We start from the raw sequence: 24,399 nt of genomic DNA, 5'->3' as shown, positions 1-24,399 counted from the left end.
TTTCTCTAATGATCAGTGCTTATAATTAGGATTTATACTTCAAATTCATTGTTACTATTTCAAATGTAAATATTAAGGCTTGTTCAGAACCTTGATAGTATCTTGATTTTTTTTCCCCCTATGGAAAGACAATGAACAGCATACATATTAAGTTTGGAGCCAGTTTTTAGGGTGCCATAAAGCTGTCTTCCATGACAATACTCTGATCTTCCTTTCTTTGAAGAAAGGCAGTGTAAAAAGAAGGCTTCTACCATCTGTCCCTTTATGAAGATGTTGAAAACTGTTTGAGGAGGAGCAGGAATGGCAGGATTGATACTGTCATTTTAAAGTAATAAAAGGTTACAGTCTCAGTGTTTTCATGTATGTTTGTGAGTAAGGGGGAAATAGAAAACCCTAAAATACGTAACTTACCTCACATTTTGTTACTCAAAAAGGAAAATAACATACATTTTGTTGTGATACTCTTTTGTCTAGATAGGTAAGATTTACCCAGTATTTTAAATTTCTTTTTCGGTAGTGTTGGTATTAAACCTAGGGTCTTCACATATAGGTAAGCTCTGTACACCGGCTGTATCACCTGCCCTTAATATTTGATCAACATGAGAAAATTACAACTTTTTAATCTATTGTGACACTTTGTTAAGAATCTTACCAAAGTTGCCCAGTGGTGGTGCATACGTTTGATGCTAGCACCCAGGAGGCAGAGGCAGGTAGATCTCTTGAGTTCAAGGGCAGCCTGATCTACAGAGCAAGTTCCAAGGCAGCAACGACTACACAAAGAAACCCTGTCTTGAAAAAACAAAAAATTTAAAGAATTTTACAAAACTTTTGACTCATGTTTGTTGTTCAGACAAGGGCAATAAGATCTTCTCCACTGAGTCTAGTAGTGACGGTTATTTGATGACTGCCTTTCTAGGACTTTAAAGTAAGACACATGCCTTGAGATTCCTCCTTAGGGTTTTCTCATGAACCCTGCACATAGAAAGTTCGGAGAAATGCAGAACTCCATGATCCTTTCCTCTTGATCAGTGGACTGCTCACTGCTTTTCAACTCTACAGTGTATATCTAAGACTGCTACATGCATCTCATTCTTTTGGAGTGACATCAAGTACAGGAACTATAGGGCAACTGAAGTAAACTTCACAGTGTGTGTATGTGTGTGGAACATATACATCTCTTAGGATATGCTTATTTTTCATTAGTTTGCTTTTTGTTACAGGTTTATTTTCATTTAGCTTTACCTATAAAAAAACATGGGTATTGAAAGAAAACATCCATGTATGTGCTATTTATTACAAAGAGACTTATTTAAGATAGAAAATGACTATGCTTTGTCAAAAATCATTGCAGCCCAAACTCAGAAAAAAGTAAATTTATGTATTATAAAATATATGTTCGCCAGGTGTGGTGGCACATGCCTTTAATCCCAGCACTTGGGAGGCAGAGGCAGGTGGATTTCTGAGTTCGAGGCCAGCCTGGTCTACAAAGCGAGCTCCAGGACAGCCAGGGCTATACAGAGAAACCGTGTCTCAAAAAACAAAACAAACAAACAAACAAACAAACATATATATATGTGTGTATATATATATATATGTATATATGTATATATATGTATACATATATATATATACATACATAAACACACATATACATACATATGTGTGTGTGTGTGTGTGTGTGTGTTCATGCTGTATTCAGACTTGAAAGATTAACTTGTTTTACCATACAGGCTAACTGAATTCAAATGTATATCATTTTTCTAAAATTAAAACTTTGCAAAATGCCTTAAATTAGAAGAGGATGTGTTGGAAAATGAAAGTTTTGATGTAGTTGGTATTTTTCTGTCTCAAAGCCATGCCTTTGTCTGTTTTGTATAATGAAAATATAATTGTGCTTAGTAATTTGTCTTTCTAGATTTGTTGCTCTCTATGTAAAGAACTATGTCTTTACTTTATACGTTTAACATTTTTAAAGGTTTTTTTTCCACTTGAAATAACATTTTCAGGCACTCTGTAGTTGATCTAAAGTGAGAGAGGAAAAGAAGTAAAAAAAAAAATCTTAGCTATGTATCACATTCTAAAAACTCAGGCACTTCACTGTCCTGGTGATTTCTAGACCAACATTCTTGAAAATACAAGGTTTTTATTGTACTTTCAAAATAATTTACCTAGCAAGATAACATTTCATTAGTTTCTTTATGCTAAGTTTTTATACTATATATCATTTTGAAATTGGGTGTTGCAGCCAGAATATAAATCAAAATAGTAATTTCAAAATATACTATATAGTTAGATACCTTTTCTTTTTTATGAGTTGCCTAAAAAGATAAAATGTCATGCAGAAAACTGCAGTAGTCTCTTGGAGGAAATGCTCTAAAACTGTGTGACTAGTTCAAACTGGTTTTCTTCACTGTTTACAGTTTAAGGCATGATAAGTACTTTTAATCTAAAATAAAATATAAGTGAAATCTACTTAGTAAACTATTCCGTAAACAACATCTCGGTTCAGTATAAAACCATTTAACAGATTTCTGATTAAATCATTTCATGATATACAAAATTTTAAACGTACAGATATATCACATTATTTAAATCATAATTGCTTTTAGACCTTAACTTTATGGAGTTTTTTTTTTTTAATGAGGAAAAAACACGTTAAAGTGGTTCAAGAAAGTAAAATGGCGTGCATACAAGAATAGAATATATTTTAATGTTTAACACATCAGACACAAACTTCCTTTAAAAATATTTTCTGTTGGAGCCGGAGAGATAGTTCCCAAGAACACAGTTTTCACAGTTGAACACGGAGCAGTCCCAGTGGCTTAGTCAGGCAGCTTATATTGCAGATTCATTATCAAATATCTTATTTTTTAAGGTCTGTAGGTTGTGTTGGATAAAATTCTCAGTGCCCTGAACTTCAGAGAACCTGGAGTCACTTCTTCTAACCGACCAGTTTTTCATTTTTATTGAGTTCTGAATTGTGTCTGAGGTGAAGTAGTAAACAATAGGGTCAAAGCAGCAGTTGGAAACAGCGATGCAGAGAGTGATCGGGTACATGGTCCTCACTGCCGCCACCACAGAGCAGTTAACAAAGGTCTGTGTCCTCATGAGCGAGTACAAAATGAGGTTGATGTTGTAGGGCACAAAACAGAAACAGAAGATGACCAAGTGGACAAAAATCATTTTTAAAACCTTAGTTTTGTTCATTTTGCTTCTACTTAATGTAACAGGTTTATTTAAAGTTCTTAGCACCATACTAGAACAAGTTACGTTCAAAATGAGAGGGATAAAAAAGCCCACTATTTCAATGAAAATCACAATCCTGGAGAGATAAGTTTTCCATGTGGCCGCTGGAAAGTTCTCAAAGCAGGCTTCTGAGGTATTGTTCCCCTGAGAGTGGGTCGACTGAAAGAAAACTGCAGGCGCACTTCCTCCCATCACTGTGAACCACACAGCAATGCAAACGATCTTTGCATTTCGTTTCGTTCTTAAAGTCTTTGACTTAAATGGGTAGACAATTGCCAGAAATCGATCTACACTGATACAGGTTAAGAACAGAATGCTTCCATACATATTGGTGTAAAACAGCATTACTGAAATCTTACAGAGTAGATCTCCAAATGGCCAATTCCGTGTTGCAAAGTAAAAAATCCGAAATGGCAAAGTAAAGACGAAAAGTAAATCTGACATTGCCAGGTTAATCATGTACGTTGTAGTTTCATTTCTCACTTTGAGGGCACAGATGAAAATGTATATCGCAACACAGTTGGATATCAGCCCAAGCACGAAGACCATGCTGAACATGCACCCGTACAGAGTGTACTTAAAGGAGTCGTCATAAGGGCACTGGGAGCCATTGGAGCTTACCATTGTCAGGCAGTGCAGCTTACAGGAGGCCTTTTGTCCGCAGCGCTTGATCGATCGCCTTTGCTATTCAGATGTGGTCACAGCAGCAGCCAGTTTATTTGCAAAGTATTTGTTTCTTTTCCTGTTCTTACAAATACTTTCTTCTCTTAACTCTTCAAAGGAAACATGAAATGTGTTCCGTAAAAGTTTCTAGTAGATTATTCAGGAAAATAGTCTGATTTTCTGGTCGAGAAAATCCATGAGTCTGGAGTTTAGTTAACTGACAGAAAATGCAGTCAAGGAAGCCAACCCATAAAGCTGAAAGTGTAAGGAAAAACTGTTCCAAGTCGGACCAGACCAGTCCGCGTGGAAACTTGTGCTTCAGCCGCCAGGGTCCAAACCAGCTTTACTTCAGTCACAAACACTCGCCGTGCGTCCGTCCGCCCGTCGTCCTCGGGTACTTCTTCCTTCTTTTTATTCTCAAACTTTGTATTTCTACATTGATTCCGGACGGCGATAGGCAGTCGTTTAAGGGATCCCAGATAAATTCCTAAGCATGTTCGCGCTTGCTGAATGGAGAGGCCTTTCGGAGGTTGCCAGCTGTATTGTGAGATGGGCTGTCTCTGAAGTGAGCAAGAAAGCCTTCCCAGATTTGTAATATGACATCACAGGAAGAAGAGGCTGGGTTTGGACAAAGGAAGGCTTCAACCCAGTTGTTTGCAGTTCCTTTAATCTGATAATGTGTCTGCTGGGAATGTACCTAGGAGGCTTGCAAATGGTCACTGGCTGCCCAGCTGAGTTGGGTGTTAACTCTTTTTATGCCAAAATGCTTTCCGGGGATTCTGACAACTTCTCCAAAGTGGTTTGATTTGCTTTAGTTAGTAATAAGTAAGAGAAAGAAAGAAACATAAGGTAGATTCTTTCTCTTCTATTGCTCTTGTAGTTGGGATATTGCCTTCTTTAAAGAAATAAAATGCAGATGGGTGTATATATGTTTATAAATTGAAATGTAGGCGATATGAGTGGCACATTAAAGAACTGTTTGTGCCTGAAGGCAGAACCTTAAGAGTTTATATAAAGCCTTTGACTGAGGCAGGCAGTCCTGCTTCTCTTAGTATCTGGTGTTTTTTAATTGCTCTCCAGCATTTAACTTAATTGGCATGATTGTGAGTAGCTTTAATCCTGGATCTCTTTAGTTTTTGATAAATAATGTTCTAACATTTTTCTTTGAAACTAATTTTCTAGAGCTAGTTCAATTTTAATACACCAAAGACTACATTAAGTATGCCCCCCCCCCGGAGGATTATAACTCAGTAGTGAGAATAGTACTCCAAAACTTTTACTTTTAGTACAGTGTCAGTCTTTTGCCCACAACTTAATATAAGCATAGTGGGAAAGTGTGCTTTGTAAAACGGGCTCCCCCCTTCTGAGTTAATTGAAATAACTTACAGCAGAGAATCTCAGTTCTACTGTTTGTCTAAATGTAGTTTCCATGATTTTATTCTCCTTTCCTCCGTCTCTCCCTTCAGTTTCTTTTACATGTTGGCTGTGTGTTGGGGTATATTCCAGATCTACTTTCATCTCTAAATTTGAAGCTGAAACCCTTCATTTGGGGTCAGTGAAGGCATTTCAGAGCAAGTTTCTCTATAGACACCTTAGTTTACATATTAAGATGTATACTTAAGAGCATGTATCATGTGTTCTATACCTTTTAAATTTGATTACTTTTGATGGTGAATTATAATCTTTTTATTGTTTTGATTAGGAAGTCATCTATGATCAAATAATACAGTCTTATAGGCGGTAAAGATTGAGGGTCTGAACTTCTTTGCTTTGGTTTTGGTGTGGAAAACAGATGCAAATGTGTTCCTATTGGAAGATGGGAACTTTGAGTGCAGTAATGAAAAAAGGGACACTTAATAACATTTTCTTCTCCATGAAGAAACTTTTCTGTTAATAGTTATTTTAGGAAAAATATAAAATTTGAGTGATCCACTTTTAAGTTTCCTTATTGTCATTTTAAAAAACGATTTATTATGTATACAGTGTTTTGCTTGCATGTACACCTACAGTTCAGAAGAGGGCACCAGATCTCACTATAGATGGTTATGAGCACCATGTGGTTGCTGGGAACTGAACTCAGGACCTTAGGAAAAACAGCCAATGTGCTTAACCTCTGAGCTATCTTGCCAGCCCCCTTATTGTCATTTTTACAAATTATAATCGTTTTATGTCCTGGTACTGTCCATGTTTACTTTCATTGTGAAAACATGCATGAATGTGATATACATGCATATATGCAGGCCAGCACTTATACACATAAAAATAAATAGGTCTTTAAAATAAATAAGTAAAATATACTGTCAGCTGATTTTTAGGATGTTGTGATATGTAGATTATACCTTAGTGAAAAAGAGTTGTAGAGGAAAGTCTGTCTAAAAGGGTTACTAATTTGCTGGGCGTGGTAGTACATGCCTTTAATCCTTATACCTAGGTGGGCATGCTGGAAAGATGTCTTAGCATTTTGGAGTACTTCCTGTTCTTTCAAAGGGCCCAGGTTTGATTGTCAGCACCCAATGGCAGCTCAGTCCTGTCTGTAACTCCAGTCCCAGGATATCCAGTACCCACGTCTGACTCTGCAGGCACTGCGTGCACTCAGTGCACAGACATACAAGAAGGCAAAACACTCATACACAGGGGGGAAAAAAACTTACAAAAGGTTTTTACTTTAAGATTTGCAGGTTGGAACAGTGTTGGAGCTCCATGTAGGAGGCCCTGTGCTCAGACTCCAGCATCCCAGCAAGTGATTAAGTGAAACTCTAACACCATTCTAAACAAATCCATTCTAAACATTATTCAGTTTAAATGTAATAAGTGTTAACTAAAATAAAATCTTAAATAATAATTTATTTACACAGTGGTAAAATAAAAACGATATGGTAGTCTGAGACACAAAGGAAGGTTTATGATGGCAGGAATCTGATACATTTTATTTTAGAACTGTGTATGTGTTGCCTTTATGTAATAAGAGTATCCGGGAAAGTCTCCTTTCAGCTCTGAAATGCACTATGGATCTTCACATGTGTATCCATGTGTGTGCTTTCCTGTTGACAAAAATACTTAGTTGCGAAAGGACATTTGTTATTAGCTTTGTTTTAGGAAAAGCATCAAATGTCAAACTACAATTCTAGCTAAGCATATTATCAGTTGGTAGATTAACTATATATGGTTCAGTGCAGAGTAAAGTTTACCATTTTAGTGCACAGGATCTGACTCCAGGGCCCTTGAAATCTCCTTCCTTGGGCCCTGGTTTTATCCTACCTTTCTGGAACTCTGAGACACCATGACTCAGAGCACACAAGAAGCAGATTTGAAGGAGGATTTCAAGCCTTGCTAGCTATTCTCCAAAACTATCTGCTATTCTCCAAAACAAATCCCTGAAACACTTGAAGGGTTTTCTCTATAGAAAAATCTAGAAGGAATCTAGACTGTCTTTTACTAGTGTAGATTCTTTATGCATGAATAAAGCATGTGCTGTAGGCAATAAAAAGAGACTATACATCTTTTTCTAAGGGGGTCGGGGAGTAGGAAAATGCAGTGCAAAGAGCTCCCAGCAGAGAACTCTGCTTGTCCTTTTCAGTCCTTTTCCTTTGCTCCTGTGGGGACTCTGGCTTCTTGGCTGTAAAAGAAAGGAATTAGGCTCTACAAAGTTCCCTTCCTGCTTTTTATTTGCTTCAGATTCCTTGAATTCTTTGAATGTTTAAGGTGTCACGTTTGCTTTCTCACTCTTTGGTATCAGGAAGTCACTTTTATCCTTACTGTTTAAGAATTTTGAAACTAGCCTGGACAAGACATGTGTACCACAGAGGGGAAGAGGGAACAGAGAGGAAGAAATGTGTGTAAGAGACAGAATGAATGGGCCAAGTCAAAGTTCCTTATTACACCCAGTAAATCAGCAGGACTCTATTCTTACAGGGAAAGGCAGACTCATTCCAGCACTCCTAATCCCAGCCAGTTAATTTGGTGAGGCCCTGGTAGAACCACAGGAAGTCTGAAGCAGATGTGGGGGGAGGAGCAGAACCAAGAGATAGCAGTAAGGGCCCTGGCTTTAAGAGAGTTATGACCCCTCTGCACCACCAGCCTCCCCGCCCTACCCCCACACCCCAGACCTTGAGACTATGAGGTCTCTGGGGGGGAGAAACAGTCTGGTGGTTTGTGTCTATAATTTCAGCACCCCACTGGCTAAGGTAGGAAGAGAGTGTTTGAAAGCAGCCTAGGGGGCTATATAATCAGTTCAAGGAACTACACAGGCGATCATTTTGTCTCAGAAAACAAAGGAGATTCTCCAAGCATGTCTTGAAAGCTCTAGAGCCAGAGTTCACAAAAATGAGTCCTTTTGTAGTCCCATTAGTATAATCCAAATACTTTTCACATCTGAATATACAGAAAATTATTTGTTCTTTGAGGAATACTAAATAATATAGTCCCACCCTAAATTCTTATCAGAACAGTACAGGGAATGCTTTGGGACATAAGGGTTTAATTTGATTATGAAATTCTAGTAAATGATAACAGAATGGGTTGCTTTCAAAAGTCTTCCAACTACTTTGGATGAAGTAAGAAATAGTGGAAAGACCAATTAAACTAGATTCCTATTGGCCTGGTTTTTAATCTTTGGTATTGTCTTAGTCAGGGTTTCTATTCCTGCACAAACATCATGACCAAGAAGCAAGTTGGGGAGGAAAGGGTTTATTCGGCTTACACTTCCATGCTGCTGTTCATCATCAAAGGAAGTAAGGACTGGAACTCAAGCAGGTCAGGGAGCAGGAGCTGATGCAGAGGCCATGGAGGGATGTTCTTTACTGGCTTGCTTCACCTGGCTTGCTCAGCCTGCTCTCTTATAGAACCCAAGACTACCAGCCCAGAGATGGTCCCACCCACAAGGGGCCTTTCCCCCTTGATCACTAATTGAGAAAATGCCTTACAGTTAGATCTCATGGAGGCATTTCCTCAACTGAAGCTCCTTTCTCTGTGATAACTCCAGCTGTGTCAAGTTGACACAAAACTAGCCAGTACAGGTATTAAAAACCTAACCTTTATTAAGTAATTTAATTTCTGTTATAGTTGTAAAAAGTTGTAAAAAGGCAATATTGAATTAGATCTCTAGAATAATTTTTACCTTAGCCTTCTGTTTTAAAATTTCAAAAAAAAATTACAATTGAAGAAACTTGAACTTAGAGTTATGATGTCTTAGGATTGCACAGTGGGGGGAGGATAACAAGCCCTTACTTTATAAGTACTGAACCCAGTTCCTTATACATGTTTGTCAAGTGAAAAAAATACACGCTGTCTGTGCATAATGGAAAGAAATCTAATCTTAAAATAAAAGGATTTTTGGTTCTTAAATTTGGACTTTTGCCTTGGATAAAATCTATCCTAACCATGCCCTCCTGTCTTAATAGATGGTTTTTAAAAACAAAATGAAGTGAAATAAATTTTGGTTGTAAAACACACACACACACACACACACACACACACACACACACACACAAGCATGCACAGCAAGTAACAAACAAAAAATCTAGTATAGATGCAGTAAGCCACAGTATTCTAATCTTTCAGATACAGGTAAAGTTGTGAGATGACATAGAGCAATGGGTTTTTCTCTCATTACTTTTTAGTGAGCAGGTAAGAGTTCCTGTGCTTCATGTATGCCTTAAGTGATGCCATGTTTACAGTTTGTTAGTTCTGATCATGGGTTACAGAAGCTGGTCTTGCAGTAGACAGAGACTTGCCTTTTGAGAAGGATTATGTATTTGAATTACTGAGCACCTCACACATTGGACTAGTTAGAGCTCTCTAATGTTGTAATAGAACTTCATCCTAGAACCTAGGACAGTGGTGGAACTCTTGGCTAGCCAGTTTGGTAGCTTGGATCCGATCATCACTAAAAGGCTGGAGACATGGCCAAGCAGTTAGTAGTACTTGCTACTTTTCCAACAACACCCTAGTTCAGTTCCCAGCACCTACGTCAGTTGCCTCACATTCACTTGTAACTCCGGCTCCAAGGACCTAATACCTTCTGACTTCGGTGGGCACAGTCACATATAAATAAAAATAAAATCTACAAAAAGGGAAACAAATAAAAATAAGGCACTAAAAGCTACGAGTTATCTAAAGTGTGAAGTTTTTAAGGAAAGATACAGGTTTAACCAGATGGTTTTGTTATTCACCATGCAATGGAAAAAAGGGAAAAAAATTATGTTTTATATAATATTCAAAAATAATTTTTCTTTTAAAATATTTTAAAGATTATAATTATAACAAATTATAATATAAAACAAAAAAGCAGAGAGGGTCTAAATAAGCACGTTACTTTATCCTTAACTTAAAAGTTTTTAGTACTCAAGTATAGAATTTTTATCTTTAAAAGTTTTTACCTCCAAAAATGGAAGTGAGTGAATATTGCATTTTTAAATAGATGACATGTTTTTAAGATGAATTACATGAGCTCTATTGCAGATATAATTAAAACCAGAAATATAATTTGACTTTAGGCATGTGGGCTCTTAATCCAGTTAGCCCCAGGGAAAGAGGCTCTCTCTTTACAGCTAGGAGCACTCCAAGGTCTAGATGTAGATGTGTGGTGAGGCTCTGAGTCACTGGTCATCCCAAGTCACAGCAAAAGGCCCAGGAGCACTTTTATTAGTCTGACACTACAATTACTTTAATCAACAGATTCCAATTCTTAGGAAACGTGAGGGTTTCCTATCAATAGCAGATGTTGCCAGCACTGCCTCAGGTGGCTAGAAACAAAGGAGCGGAAGGAGAGATGCTGTCAGAGCCTGACCTTTTGTTTTTGTTTCAGTTAAACAGAGGTGGACCCTTTGACCTGACCAATAAAGGTTGCTGGGTTGTTGTCCTGATCACAAACATAGGAAAACAGGACATGTACTTTAAAAGTCTTTCCTGCCGGGGTAAGGGTGTTGCTCAGTGTCCAAGGCCCCATCCCCAGCACCACAAAATAACAAAACAAAAAAAATAACCTTTCCTGCTTATGTTCTCTCCATCTGTTCACTGATTTTGTTTATTCAACATCAGTATTGACTCAGTGCCAGCTGCTTTTCCAGGCTCTGGGAACAGCACTGAATAAAACAAAAAACCTGTATTTATTGGTTTTGAGTCTGTATTGGGGGTGGGGTCAGCAAGTAAGCATTTTGTGGACATGTGAAAAACACTCTCACTGCTCCCTGAAGAAAGCTCAGAAACGGACCAAGGACTTTGCTGACGGGGAAGTCTCAACAGATGTGAAATAAAACTGGCTTATGCATATCTCAGGGGATTAACTTTAGCTGGCCTATCACTGAAAGGCTGTTCTAATTTATATTTTTCAGTTTTCTCTCATAAATTCATCGTTTCTCTCCTAAAGATTTTCACAGCAATTGGAAATTTCTAGTACAAGTTTGTTTTGTTTTCTTTTGAGAAGGGGTTTTTCTGTAGTGGGCCAGGCTGCCCTTGAACTCAGATGCACCTACCCCTGCCTCCTAAGTGCTAGGATTAAAGGTGGCACAACACCCCTGGCTGGAAATTTCTTTTCTTTTCTTTTCTTTTGTTTTTTTGTTTTTTTGTTTTTTTTTTTTTCTGAGACAAGCTTTCTCTGTGTAGTTCAGGCTGTTCTTGAATTTACACTGTAGATCAGGCTGGCCTCAAACTTGGAGATTTGCCTCTGAGCTGGGACTAAAGGCCTACACCACCACTGCCCATCGGAAGATCATTGATAGCACCTCCACTTGATACATTCAGCATGTCTACTTCCGAGTTCTGTTTTGCATGACATCTGATAAATGAAGAAAGGTCCTTACATTGTTCATCAAACTGTTAATAGTTCAAAGAAGTGAATTCCAGGACAGTCAAGGCTATGTAGAGACCCTCTCCCCTTACCATCACCCTACAAATCACCCCATGTTAATAGTTTCATTACAAGTCAGATCTCTCATGACTTCTCCCTGTTTAGTCATTAAGTTTTTCTCTTTTGCTCTTTGGTGATTTGGCTATACTCTATTGCCCTAAGATACTCCATTGTGTTCTATGTACAATTTCCCTGACACCAGCGTCATCTGTAGCATTTATTAACTGTATTTTGTCCCAGCTATGCTTGAATGAACACTCAGGAACTTTTTTCTTCCTTTAATCTTTGTTTTAGATAATTTATTTTTATGTTCATTGGTGTTTTACCTGCATGTATGTATGTCTGTGTGAGGGTGTCAGATCTTGGAGTTCCAGACAGTTGTGAGTTGACATGTGGGTGCTGAGAACTGAACCCAGGTCCCCTGGAAGAATAGTCAGTGCTCTTAACCTCTGATCCATTGCTCTAGCCCAACGCTCAGGATTTTATATCAGTATCCTCCATGTCCTTTCTCCATGATAACGTGATAGTCTAATTTTATATCAACCTTTTGATTCTGTTTGCCTTTTAGAAACAACCCCTGGCCTGCCCTCCTGTGTTCTGATTCCCTGGCCACGCTGAGCTACCTGAGCCTGTGACTACCTTTCTCTGATCCACTGAGTTGCTTAGTGTGATATCTTCCGTTGCATGTTTGCTTAGCGTGATGTCTTCCATTGCATGTTTGCTTTTCCCTAAGAATGAATTTTTTTAAAAATTTACTTTGTATATGCGTGTATATTATAAATGTGTTTAAATACAAGCACATGTGCCTCAGTTCATATAAGGGGATAAGGTTTGGAAGGAAACACTTTTTTGTATATGATTTTTAAAAACCACCCCTCCCTTCCTCTCTTCCTCCTTCCCTTCCTTCCTTCCTTTCTTTGGAAACAAAGTCATTCTACATAGCCCTGGCTGTCTTAGAACTTCTTACATAGACCTGGCTGGGCTCAAACACACAGAGGTTCTTCTGCCTCTAATGCATCTTTTAAACTGTCTCTTACCATGAATTTCTCAAAGTGATTTTTTTTTTTTTTTTTTTTTTTTTTTTTGGTTTTTCGAGACAGGGTTTCTCTGTATAGCCCTGGCTGTCCTGGAGCTCACTTTGTAGACCAGGCTGGCCTCGAACTCAGAAATCCGCCTGCCTCTGCCTCCCGAGTGCTGGGATTAAAGGCGTGCGCCACCACGCCCGGCTCAAAGTGATTTTTAACTACAATTTTTTTCTAAACAATATGAGAAGTGAATGAGTTAATATATGAGGTGAAAATGCATGTTAATTAGGGCTCAGTACCTATTGTAGATATGTCCAGAATGTTGCCTGTGAAATATTTTCATCTGTAGACTGGCATAAAAATTTATACTTACATAAATTTATGGTTATATAGTCATATGCTTTTCTTTTTTGGGGTTTTTTGGTTTTGTTTGGTTTGGTTTGGTTTGGTTTTTTGTTTTTTGTTTTTTTGTTTTTTTTTTTTTTTTTGAGACAGGGTTTCTCTGTATAGTCTTGGCTGTCCTGGAACTCACTCTGTAGACCAGGCTGGCCTCAAACTTAGAAATCTGCCTGCCTCTGCCTCCCAAGTGCTGGGATTAAAGGCGTGCACAACCACTGCCCTGCATGCTTTTCTTTATATGAATGCACATTTAGATACTTTTGGAAAGTAGGAAGGTATGCTTTGTTGTCTCAAAAGAGTTAAAAATCATTCCGATTCACTATGAACTCAGTAAAATAAACAGTCTGGGATCAGAAGTGGTAAAAGCTAAGGAAAATGTACAATTTAAAGGAGAGTATTGGATTCTGTTTCCCTGCTTTGTAATATAGAAAGGGCTTCTCAGGCCCTAGAGAGATAGCTTAGTAGTTAAGAACATGTATTGTTCTTATAGAAGACCCAAGTTCAATTCCCAGAATTCATATCAGACAGCTCAAACTGCTTATAACTCTGCCTCCAGAGGATGCCTCTGACCTCAGGCCCAGATACATGCATATATGCACATAAGTAAATAATAGTATTTTTTTTTTAAAAAAAAGAAAAGAAGAAAAGAAAAGAAGAGAAAAAAGGAAGGGCTTTTCAGGGAGCACTTCATGGTATCACTGGAGATGAATCTGACAAGAAGTTTTGCCACTAGATGAGCCTTAAATTTAAGAGTGTCATAAAAAAATTGAGTGGCCTTAAATAAAACAATTAACAATTACTAGTGAGTAACATGGAATCTGGTGATGATGTAATTTAAAAAATTTTAAAAGTAAGTGTGTGTGTGTATGTGTGTGTAGAGCATGTTGACACCAAACATATGCTCTACCTTTGAATTCCACCTCTAGGTGAATTCAGTTTTGTTAAACTTTTGTCTATATTAAGTTTCTTTTGCGTGTGTGCCTTTGCCCAAAGGAACCAAAGAATAGATGGGATAAAACAAGATACTATCAGTAACTATGCTGTATGCAGATAGTCTAAGAACGACCCAATTAAAATCTTAACAGAACAGGAACTGGAAAGATGGCTAAGTGGTTAAGAGCACTTATAGCTCTCCCAGAGGACCCACATAGTGGTTCAGTTCTTGGCACCCACATAGTGGTTTACAGTAATCCATAACTCCAGTTCAAGGGGATAATATGCCTTTTTCTGAATTCTGTGGACACCTGGCACCACACATGGTTCTGATACATACATGCAAGCAAAATACTAATATACATAAAATAAGTCTAAAACAATCTTGTCATAGTAGATAAAAAGCAAAGCTACTTTATGCAGTCCACAGGAAGCAGACACAGATATGCTAAAGGAATGAACCATGAGTTTAGAAGCTGAATGAAGCCAGCATCCCTAAGGACAATTGTCAAGGTGGAGAGAGCAGAGAGCAGGGGATTGAAGACATGGCTACCCTCACAGTACTGTCAGAGCTGGTTAGTGGTCAGGGAATGAGGGTTCGTGCTCGTGTTTAGACATGTTAGAGATGAGACGTTTGTCATATATTCGCATGGAAATCTTTAGTATCCAATTTGAAATGTGGGCCTGGAATCTGAAAGAGTACTTTAGCCCTAAATGCATATCTGGAAATATATAGCTATGGTTAAAGCCACACAGCAGCTCTAGTAGTATATAGATTGACAGAGCATCTAGCATTAAATGACAAGAGAAATAAATGGAAAAGAACTAGCAGAAAGGCCAACACCAGAAGTTTTCTATTTTCTATCCTAGTTTCTGTTTGTGAGGCAAAACAGTTTTAGAACTTGGCTTAGGGTAGAACAAAAACATTTCCTGTAATGTAGATCCAATAATATTCCTTAAAACACCCAGCAAACAATAGCAATTCCTACCATCACTTCCCCATTGTTAGTGTTTCTACCAGCACTGGAGACTTCACTTTTACTTAGGCAATCAGGTCTCTTTTAGGAGCATTTTGTTTGAATAGTGTTGACATACTTTAATCTCTGGAGGAGTTTGTGCTTGCTTTAGAAATGCATGCTAATTATGGAAAGTCATTTAGAATGCACTTAGAGCTTCCATTTTTCTGACAGTATTGTTTATTTGATGAGAGTCACACTAACTTTACTGACAGTGAGAATCTGGTTTCCTTCACAGGATTAGGTACCAAAGCAACGAATGTGTAGAGGACAATTATGCTGACAGTTAGTTTAGCCAGATAAGTAATGTCATGATGCAACTTGCCTGATCTGGAGAGAGCTGCTCCCTGAGTGCTGGGTAGCAACAGTGCTGCAGAGAAAAAGACCAGTGTCTTACATCTTCCTTCATAGTGTTTTTAAAAATCAAAATTTACCTGTATTAGTTATTGGCTGAGGTATTAGTTATCTATTGGCAATTAAATAATTAAATAATTTAATTAAATAATTAAATTTATTATCATATGAATTTCTGAAGGTCAGGAAGCACCATAGCTGTGTGGTTTTGGCTCCTATATTCTCGTGAGAGATCGTGAAGTTGCCAGGCAGCTTCACAGTTAGCTTATGGCTTTACTGGAATGGGAGAATTGGCTTTGAGGTTTTCTCATGGCTGATGGCATTGGCTGATGGCCAGAGGCTTTACTGCTTAGCCGTGGCCTCTCCATAGCTGCTTGGTATATGGCAGCTTGTTCCCCCTACTCCAGAAGCAAGATATGTGAAGGCGGAAACTGTCAGTTTCTAATAAGCTAACCTTAGACGTCACATGCTGTCACTGTTGCCATATGCCATGGTTACACAGACTAATCCTGGCACAGTTCAGGGAGTGTGATCTGTATAATACACAGGTAAAGAATCACTGTTAGAGCTCTTTGTTGACCCTGGAAGCCATCTGTGAAGGTTGTAGGCTTTGTCAGCTAGACAGCAAATTTGTCATCAGCTCTCTTATTTGTGCTTTGCTGTATTCAACTTATTTTACAATGTATCTATGTTATTTGCTAATATTCTAAAAGTATTACTGAATATTCATCATATATCAGACCCCGGAATTTTATTTTGAAGATCCTTTTAGAGTCTTATTTATGCTTTGTTCATCACCTCCTTAGATATCCTTAAGTAAGTTTGTTACCATATTATACAATCTGTGTTTTAGCTTTGTGGAACTGATCATTTCTTCCTTTTAAAAAAAAAAAGATTTATTTTAATATACTATAGTTGTCTTCAGATGCACCAGAAGAGGGTATCTGATCTCATTACGGACGGTTGTGAGCCACCAGGACCTTCAGAAGAGCAGTCAGTGCTCTTAACCACTGAGCCATCTCTCCAGCCCTGATCATTTCTTTCTTAAGGGCTATGTGCTGGGCGTTGTGTTAGAATCATGGCTTGTGTCTGGACAGACCATACCAGGCTAATGCAGTTCCACGTGGCTGGTTTATTGTGGAGGCAGAAACAAAGGGGGTAGCAGAGACAAAGGAGGAAAAGAGAGAGAAGAAAAAGGTGCATAGGCCAGGAAGGGTCTGCCTTTTATTTAGGCTGTGATGTAAACATTTGAAGGTAAAGGTGGGAAGTGGACTCTGGGAATGGATACAATTGCCATGGCAACAGATGCACTGCACGGATCCCTGTCCCCTGTGGGTGACTTTACTGGGTTCAGAGGTGATCTGCCAAGCCTGTTGCTAATACCAACACCAGGTACCATTTAAAGCACTTTATACATATTGTCTCATTTGTCATAGCTTGGCTTCATCACCAAAGGTTCATAGGTTAGAATCTTGGTTCTCAGCATGCCTGCATAGTTGTCATGAGACCTTTTAGCTAGAAGTTTGTCACAAGTGAGCCTGGCCTGGCCTGGCCTCTCCTAGTGCTCTGGAGAGTGCTTCCTGGCTTACCATGGAATTCCTTCCTCTTTCATAGGAGTCCCTCTACCCTGAGGTGAGAACAGCTGTGTCACTTACTAGGCCTAGCAGTTTACTCTTAGCTAATTTGCATCTTTTGTAAAAGATACAGTATCTTCTCCTAGAGTTTTATAGGAAATAAAACAATGTAAGTAAAACAGTCATGCCTTACAGTTGGTGCATTGGGAAGAGTTACTGATGGTTGATTATGTGCAAATTCTGTACCTATGTTAGGTTTTTTAAATCTCTGACAAAGTACCAGAGAAAATCAACCTAAAGGAGTAAGGGTTACTTTGACTCATGGTTTAAAAGGTTGCATCTCCATTATTTTGAATCTTGTTGGACAGAGTATCAAGGCCATAAATACATAACACAGGAAGCTGTGCTATGCTGACCAGGAAGCAGAGGGAAAAAGGGGCCAGGATTGCAATAGCCCTTTCAAGATCACACCTTTAGTTACCTCACTTCCTCCCACTAGGCCACACCCCCTAAACATTTTATCATCTTCCAATAGTGCCACAGGCTGGAGACTAAGCTTTGAACATGAACATTTGGGACATAACCCAGATCCAAATGTGACAGTACCAAAGCTTTTGTTTAGAGTATCTTATATGGTAGGGGCTTCCATTAATGTGTTATTTGTCTTGCCATTTTCAGATGATGGATTGATGAGATTCTGAGAGGTAGAACTGCAGGTAGGGCAGATAACAGGACAGAAATATGGTTTTAAAAGCTGCACAACAGGCGAAGAGAGGACAGAGAGGACAGAGAGCATAGCTTGTATCCTAGCAGAGTCACTAAGAGCACAGGTTTTAGAATCCAGTAGCCTTGGGTTCAAACCGATTACTAGTCATGTGCATGTATGCTAACTTTCATGCCTCTGATTTTTTACCTGTAAAATGCATAGAGTAATATTATCTATGTTATAGACATATAAGGATTAAGTGAAGGAATGTATATAAAATAGCATGAAACCTCACATGTAGTAGATGTATTCTTATTAAATATGAGAGAATCATGAAGGTAGACTTCTATTAATGAAAGAAATAAGCCTGATTCCTTTGTGTTATTAACCATAGTCATCAAAGTATTTTGTGAGTTAACATGATCTGCTGTAAAAGAATTTATGATTGACCAGATTCAATATTAATTCTATGCTTTACTTTAACAAAAAAGAACCATCATTTCAAATTAATGATATGTCGATACATAGTTTGTTTTGTTTTGTCAAGGGGAAGTAGAGACATCTCTCAAGCTATGTTTTGTTTACATCTGCTCCTCAAAAGAGGGCATTGGATCCCATAGACAGATGTGAGCCACCATGTGGATGCTGTGAATTGAACTCAAGACCTCTGGAAGAGCAGCCAGTGCTCTTAACCACTGAACCATCCCTATTCTATTCTTAATAAACAGAAGTCTTAAAAACATAGTTATCATAGAAAGAAATTATATATAACTTTAAACTCTAATCTGTATTGCTAAGATTATTTGTAATATTTCAAAGAAATAGTCAAAGTTTATAATTAAAAAGTGGGAAAGATACTGAGCTGTGGTAGTATGCACCTTTAATCCTAGCATTCAGGAGGCAGAGGCAGGTGGATCTCTGAGTTTGAGGCCAGCCTGGTCTAAGAGCAAGTTCTAGGACAGCCAGGGCTACACAGAGAAACCCTGTCTCGAACCTCCCTCACCAACCCCCTAAAAAAATGGTGAAGAAGACTCTTACAGTCATTCTAAGCATAATCTAAACTTCCAAGGTCTGACCTTAAAAGTAATGATTCAGTTGTCAGAATTCCTGTTAAAATATCAAAGTCTGTTAGTGCAACAAATAAAATACTGAGACTGGGGGCTTACAAACCACAGGCACATAGATTTTAACAGTAATTTAATTTCAGAGAAACTACATGGTTTATAAAATCCTGTGAACTCCATGTATCTAGGAAGTAAAGCAACAGACACCCAGGCCAATGAGATGAATGTTCCGGTGTGTTAACTAGAGTCTGTGTTGTGTCATTGAGTCACACCTCTAGACCATAGCGCGGGTTTTTAAGTTTTATTTATTTACTGAGATTGGGCCTTACTTCACCGTATAACCTGGGCTGACCTGGAACTTCTTAGCCCAGGATAGCTCAGATTCTGTCCTTCTTCCTTACTCTCCTGAGTGCTTGGATTACAGATGTGTGCTACCATACCCAGCTTGCTCTATTTTCGTTTAGTAACAATACTGTACTAGAAGGAAACTATTGTTAAAAACTTGGCCTCTAAGAGTAGTTTGATGTAGCATTTACCATTGTAGGAGTGTGTGTGTGTGTGTGTGTGTGTGTGTGTGTGTGTGTGTGTGTACATGCGTAGGGTACTTGGTAGATTCCCAAGGCAGAAATCTGGTGATTTTCATTTTCTGGCCTAGAGCGCATTTAAGAGGCAGGGATTCTTTGTGCTCATTTAATCATTGGATGTTTGTCTTAGCCTATTTGTAAATCTTAATCATAGCATTATTGATGGACAGTTCATGTCTCCTCATTTCAGCAGTGCAAGCATATTTATCCCTGGCTTCTGAACTGCCCTTCTGTGCTTCCTCATTCACTTACAACTTTCTCTTCCCTTTCTTCAAAATGTGGCCAAGCATCCTTTACTTTCATCACATCCTAACTTCCTTTCAAGACCGTTTATGCCTTGTTCCCTTTTTAATGTCTGCTTCTCACACTGTATCAGTTCCCCTTAAAGTATTAATTCCCCTCCACTATGAGTCTTTACTCATTTTGCAGATATTTGCCGTTATTTCAGAGCACTTTCTGAATTTGTAATCACAAGGTTAGTTCTTGCAAGATCACTGTCTGTCTCCTCCCACTAGACTACAGAAAGCTGACAGGTAGGAAGCATGTCTGTTTGCTGGCCACTGTCATACGGGCTCCACACGTGCATGCCTTAGTTCAGAGCCTGATGGTTTGCTGTTGAGAAGGATTTCTTTTTACTCGCCGTCACACGGAATACTTTGTCGTATTACTTGGTGCTTTACTCTCATGAAAGCGTTTGAGTCTTGTTGGACAGAGTATCATGCTCATATTTTGTGGCTATGATGCATATTATTATTTGGCTAGTATTGTGTGGAGAGGATTGTAAGAAAGAAGATTCGGGTTTTTGTTTTTCTGTTTTGTTTTTTGAGGCAGTGTTTCACTGTATAGGTGTAACTAATCTTAAACTCAAGGTAAACTCCTGGCTGGCCTAGAACTCACAGAGATCCATCTCCCTCTGTTGAGATTAAAGGAGTGCACCACCACATGAGCCATATCCGTACTTTAAAGCCGGGCATGGTGGCGCACGCCTTTAATCCCAGCACTTGGGAGGCAGAGGGCAGGCAGATTTCTGAGTTCGAGGCCAGCCTGGTCTACAGAGTAAGTTCCAGGACAGCCAGGGCTACACAGAGAAACCCTGTCTCAAAAAACCAATATATATATATATATATATATATATATATATATATACATACACACATACATACACACACATACATACATACACACACACCCATATATGTATACATACATACGTACAAATACATACATATATATATGTATATATATGTATATATTTATCCTTACTTTAAAATAGAATTAATATCAAGGAATTTGGAGGACTTTAATCTTCTCACTCTATTAATTTATTCAATAAATGTTTATTTAGCCCCTACTATTTGCAAAGCAGTTTTAAACACTAGAAATAACTATTGTGAACTGGTAAAAACCCATGCTTTTCTGAATCTTGAATTTTAATAGAGATAGTTAATAAGCAAGGAAACACATATAGTGACAAGTCATGACCAGTGGCCAGTGCTGTAAGATTGGAACAGTTGTGCGTGAGATGGATTGGGAGTTAAACCCTCTTAACAAGATGTTTGGAGAAGCTTCACTCTGGAGGTGCTGTTTGAGCAAATGTCAATAATAATGTAGGTTGAGCCTTGGGATGTTCTGGGGAAAGAATATCCGAGACAAAGAAGGAGCAAGCACAGAGGGCAGGAGAAAGGGGCGTGGGCTTTGGTTGTTGCATGGTTGAGAATGATTGGTTCCTGTTATGCAGAGATATAAAGTGACGATGCTGAGTGAAGGACAAATAGACATGTGTACTCTGGATGGATAGTTAACTCGGCTTCTGTTTACATTTGAAAGATATGTTATTCTTCGGAAATGGCATTTATAAAGACTATAACCATAGTATCATCAAATACTTATACTTTGTGTTAAACACGAAGTGTCTAAATTCTTATCTTTGTATCATCTGAATTCACAATACTGTGATTTAAATAATCTTAACCAAATATCTCTACTTTTCAAAGTAGAACTTTAAGAAAAGTGAACCTTGGGCTGGAGAGATGGCTCAGCGGGATTAAGAGCACTGACTGCTCTTCCGAGGGTCCTGTGTTCAAATCCCAGCAACCACATAGTAGCTCACAACCATTCATAATGAGATCTGATGTCCTCTTCTGATGCTGTCTGAAGACAGCTACAGTATACTTAGATATAATAATAAATAAATCCTTAAAGAGAGAAAAGAAAGAAAAGCGAACCTTGCTGGGTGTGGTGGTACACACCATTAATCCCAGCATTCAAGAGGCAGAGACAGAAAGATATCTGAGTTGGTGGACAAACTGGTGTATATAACAAGTTTCAGGCCAGGCCAGGTTGTATAGTGAGACACTGTCTCAAAAGCAAACAGAACTGGAGAGGTGGCTCAGCTATTAGCAGCATTTGCTGCTCTTACAGAACACCTGGCTTTGGCTCTCAGCACCTATATTGTAGCTAATAACCATCAGTAACTCCAGTCTCTGAGGATCCAATAATGTCTTCTGGCCTTCACAGGCATTATGTACATGTGGTATATAGGATACATGTAGGCAAAAATATACATATATATAAAATTTATGAAACTTTTAAATAAAACAAGAAAACCTAGTTCCTTATGTTTTTTGAAATTAGGTGAATGAAATTAAGATGGGTAAGAAAACATACCATCTGGGTATGTATTACTTAGATATGAGTAACTTGCTATTCAAAAGGACTATTCAATAGCTTAATTTACTGGGCTTTTGTAATCATGGTTCTTTGTATACCTGTTCTTATTCTGAATAATGACATGGAGACTTATATTTATTTATAAAAGCTTTGGTCCCAAAAGTAGGTTTGTTTCCCAACTAATTCATAGCTCAGTTATCCCATTTATAACAATCTAAGTTCTGTTGCATGGGTTGGGAGTTACCTCTCATTTCTCCCTGACCTGACTTTTCCCCTGTGTTCTGGTGGCACCTGGCTCCCCGAGTTCCTCTTTCTGCCCAGATGTTCCACCTTACTATTCTGTCTTTACTATAGGTCATACGCTTTTTATTTTCACCAATCGGACGGCGCCTTAGGCAGGCAAGGAAAGACAAAGACACATCTTCACAAAGTATACAAAAACATCACTCCAACAGGTTTTCTTTTTATATTTCTTTTCTGAAATGTTTCTTTCAAGATACTTTTTGTTTGTTTTACTTTGTCGCTTTCATAGTAGAAACTTGCCTGAAAGACTTGATTGTCATTCATGTGTAAATCACTAAAAGTTAGCTGGAGACTGTGTTTATACAGGAGGGCTTTTGTGTGGTGACTTGCATGAATTGAATTTCATTATAAAGCCTTTGGTTTGCTAATATCTATAGTTCTGTTCTCTTAGCATATCTTGATGCTTATCTTTTCATACCTGGAGGGTATGGTCATAGTTTGAAGCACCCTAGGCTGTGGATACAGGAAGCAGTCTGGGATATGGAACATTAGTGATCATAATGTTTCCCTTATGCTGCCTTCCTTAGTAGCTTCTTCTTAGATACTGTCTAGAGACTTCAGGACAGCCAGTTATGTTTTATATTCACCAAATCTCTCTCTCTCTCTCTCTCTCTCTCTCTCTCTCTCTCTCTCTCTCTCTCTCTCTCTCTCTCTCTCTCTCTCTCTTTAATCACTATAGGTAGGAAAAGAAGAGGAAAATGCCTTGTTTAGCTTAGCTTTAGGTGGACTTCTGTAATCTTCCTGTTGCTAATTTCCCTTTAGCCTCACTGCCCAAGGTATCTGGTAGCCTGGCTTTCAGACCTTAGAGGATAAAGAGTTCATGTGAGGACTGGAAAGATGTTTCTGTGGTTAATAGCACTGTCTGTTCCTCCAACTCCCATGTGGCACATAACTACCTGTAACCCCAGTTCAAAGACATGATACCCTTTCTGGCTTTCGTAGGTACTTTGTGCACATGGAACATATACATGCAGATAAAAAAGATATACACATAAAATCAAATAATTAAAAAAAAAAGTTCATTTGACTTGTTGCTTTTCTTTACTGTTAGGCTTCCAGCTACCATTTTATCATAGTGAGTAGGTTAGCACTTAACTCATGTCTTCCACTTTCAGGGTTTTATATCTGGTATCCCCTGTTCATTCTCGTTACTCAGTAGTTCATGACTTTTTTTTTCGTGACAGGGTCTCTCTGTGTAGCCCTGGCTGTCCTGGAACTCACTTTGTAGACCAGGCTGGCCTCAAACTCAGAAATCCGCCTGCCTCTTCCCGAGTGCTGGGATTAAAGGCGTGCGCCACCACCGCCCGGCAGTTTATGACTTCTTATGTTGACCATCCTTCACTGGCATTGCTTTTTTCTTTTTAAGAGTGAATTTAATGTAATTAATTGTGGCTTTATTATTGTGTATGTGTTCAGAATTTGTTGTCTTTTTCATTGCAATTTCTATTTCTTAAGATTTATTTTATTTTTATTTATGCATATACATGTGTGTCTATGTGTCTGCATGCATGTATGTACATGTGCAAATGCCCACAGAGGTAAGAAAAGGGTGTTGGGTCCCTTGGAGCAGAAGTTACAGGTGATTGTGAGCTACTTTATATGGGTGTTAGGAACTGACTGGGGTCCTCTGCTCTGTAAGAGCAGCACCTCCTTATAATCACTGAGTCATTTCTCCAACCTCAGGTTTCTGGTTTCTGCCAGTGTCAAAGTCTCCCTTAACAACACAAGGGATCACTGTAATTTCTTATGGTATGCTAACTCATAAAAGGAGATATAAAAATGTTTCCATTTTCTCAATTTAGAAAGAGCTCAACTAAAAGGAAGACATCTTTTCTTTGAAGTTTTGATAAAAATTTTCTGGTTAAAAAAAGGCTTTTCTTTATGTAGCAATTTTAAATTATGGTTCGAATTTTTGTTTTTATTTTATTTTGTTTTGTTTTGTTTTCCAGATAAGGTTTCTTTGTGTAGATTAACAGTGCCAGCTCTGTAGACCAGGGTAGCTTTGAATTCAGAGAT

At 38.4% G+C, this 24,399-nt stretch overlaps 2 protein-coding genes across 3 annotated transcripts in view, besides 1 other annotated feature; one reads left to right on the top strand and one right to left on the bottom strand.

The window, feature by feature from the left end:
* Positions 1 to 24,399, top strand: part of Rb1 (RB transcriptional corepressor 1) — a 133,094-nt gene that overhangs the window by 83,481 nt on the left and 25,214 nt on the right. The window lies entirely within an intron of this gene.
* Lpar6 (lysophosphatidic acid receptor 6) lies at positions 2,113 to 4,580 on the bottom strand. Its single transcript, NM_175116.4, has one exon. It carries the CDS (start codon positions 3,868 to 3,870, stop codon positions 2,836 to 2,838), a length of 1,035 nt encoding a protein of 344 aa, NP_780325.1. The 5' UTR covers positions 3,871 to 4,580; the 3' UTR covers positions 2,113 to 2,835.
* Positions 6,145 to 8,515: an enhancer, noted in NCBI's record as "VISTA enhancer mm1341". NCBI's record gives its function as "enhancer in: hindbrain (rhombencephalon)[6/6] | midbrain (mesencephalon)[6/6] | forebrain[6/6] | limb[6/6] | other[3/6]" and the evidence as "EXISTENCE:transgenic organism evidence [ECO:0001131][PMID:17130149]".

This window comes from Mus musculus, chromosome 14, assembly GCF_000001635.26.
Source record: "Mus musculus strain C57BL/6J chromosome 14, GRCm38.p6 C57BL/6J".
In the NCBI taxonomy this organism is placed as follows: Eukaryota; Metazoa; Chordata; class Mammalia; order Rodentia; family Muridae; genus Mus; species Mus musculus.
The sequence above is the reverse complement of the archived record's forward strand: the minus strand, read 5'-3'. Positions and strand labels throughout refer to the sequence as shown.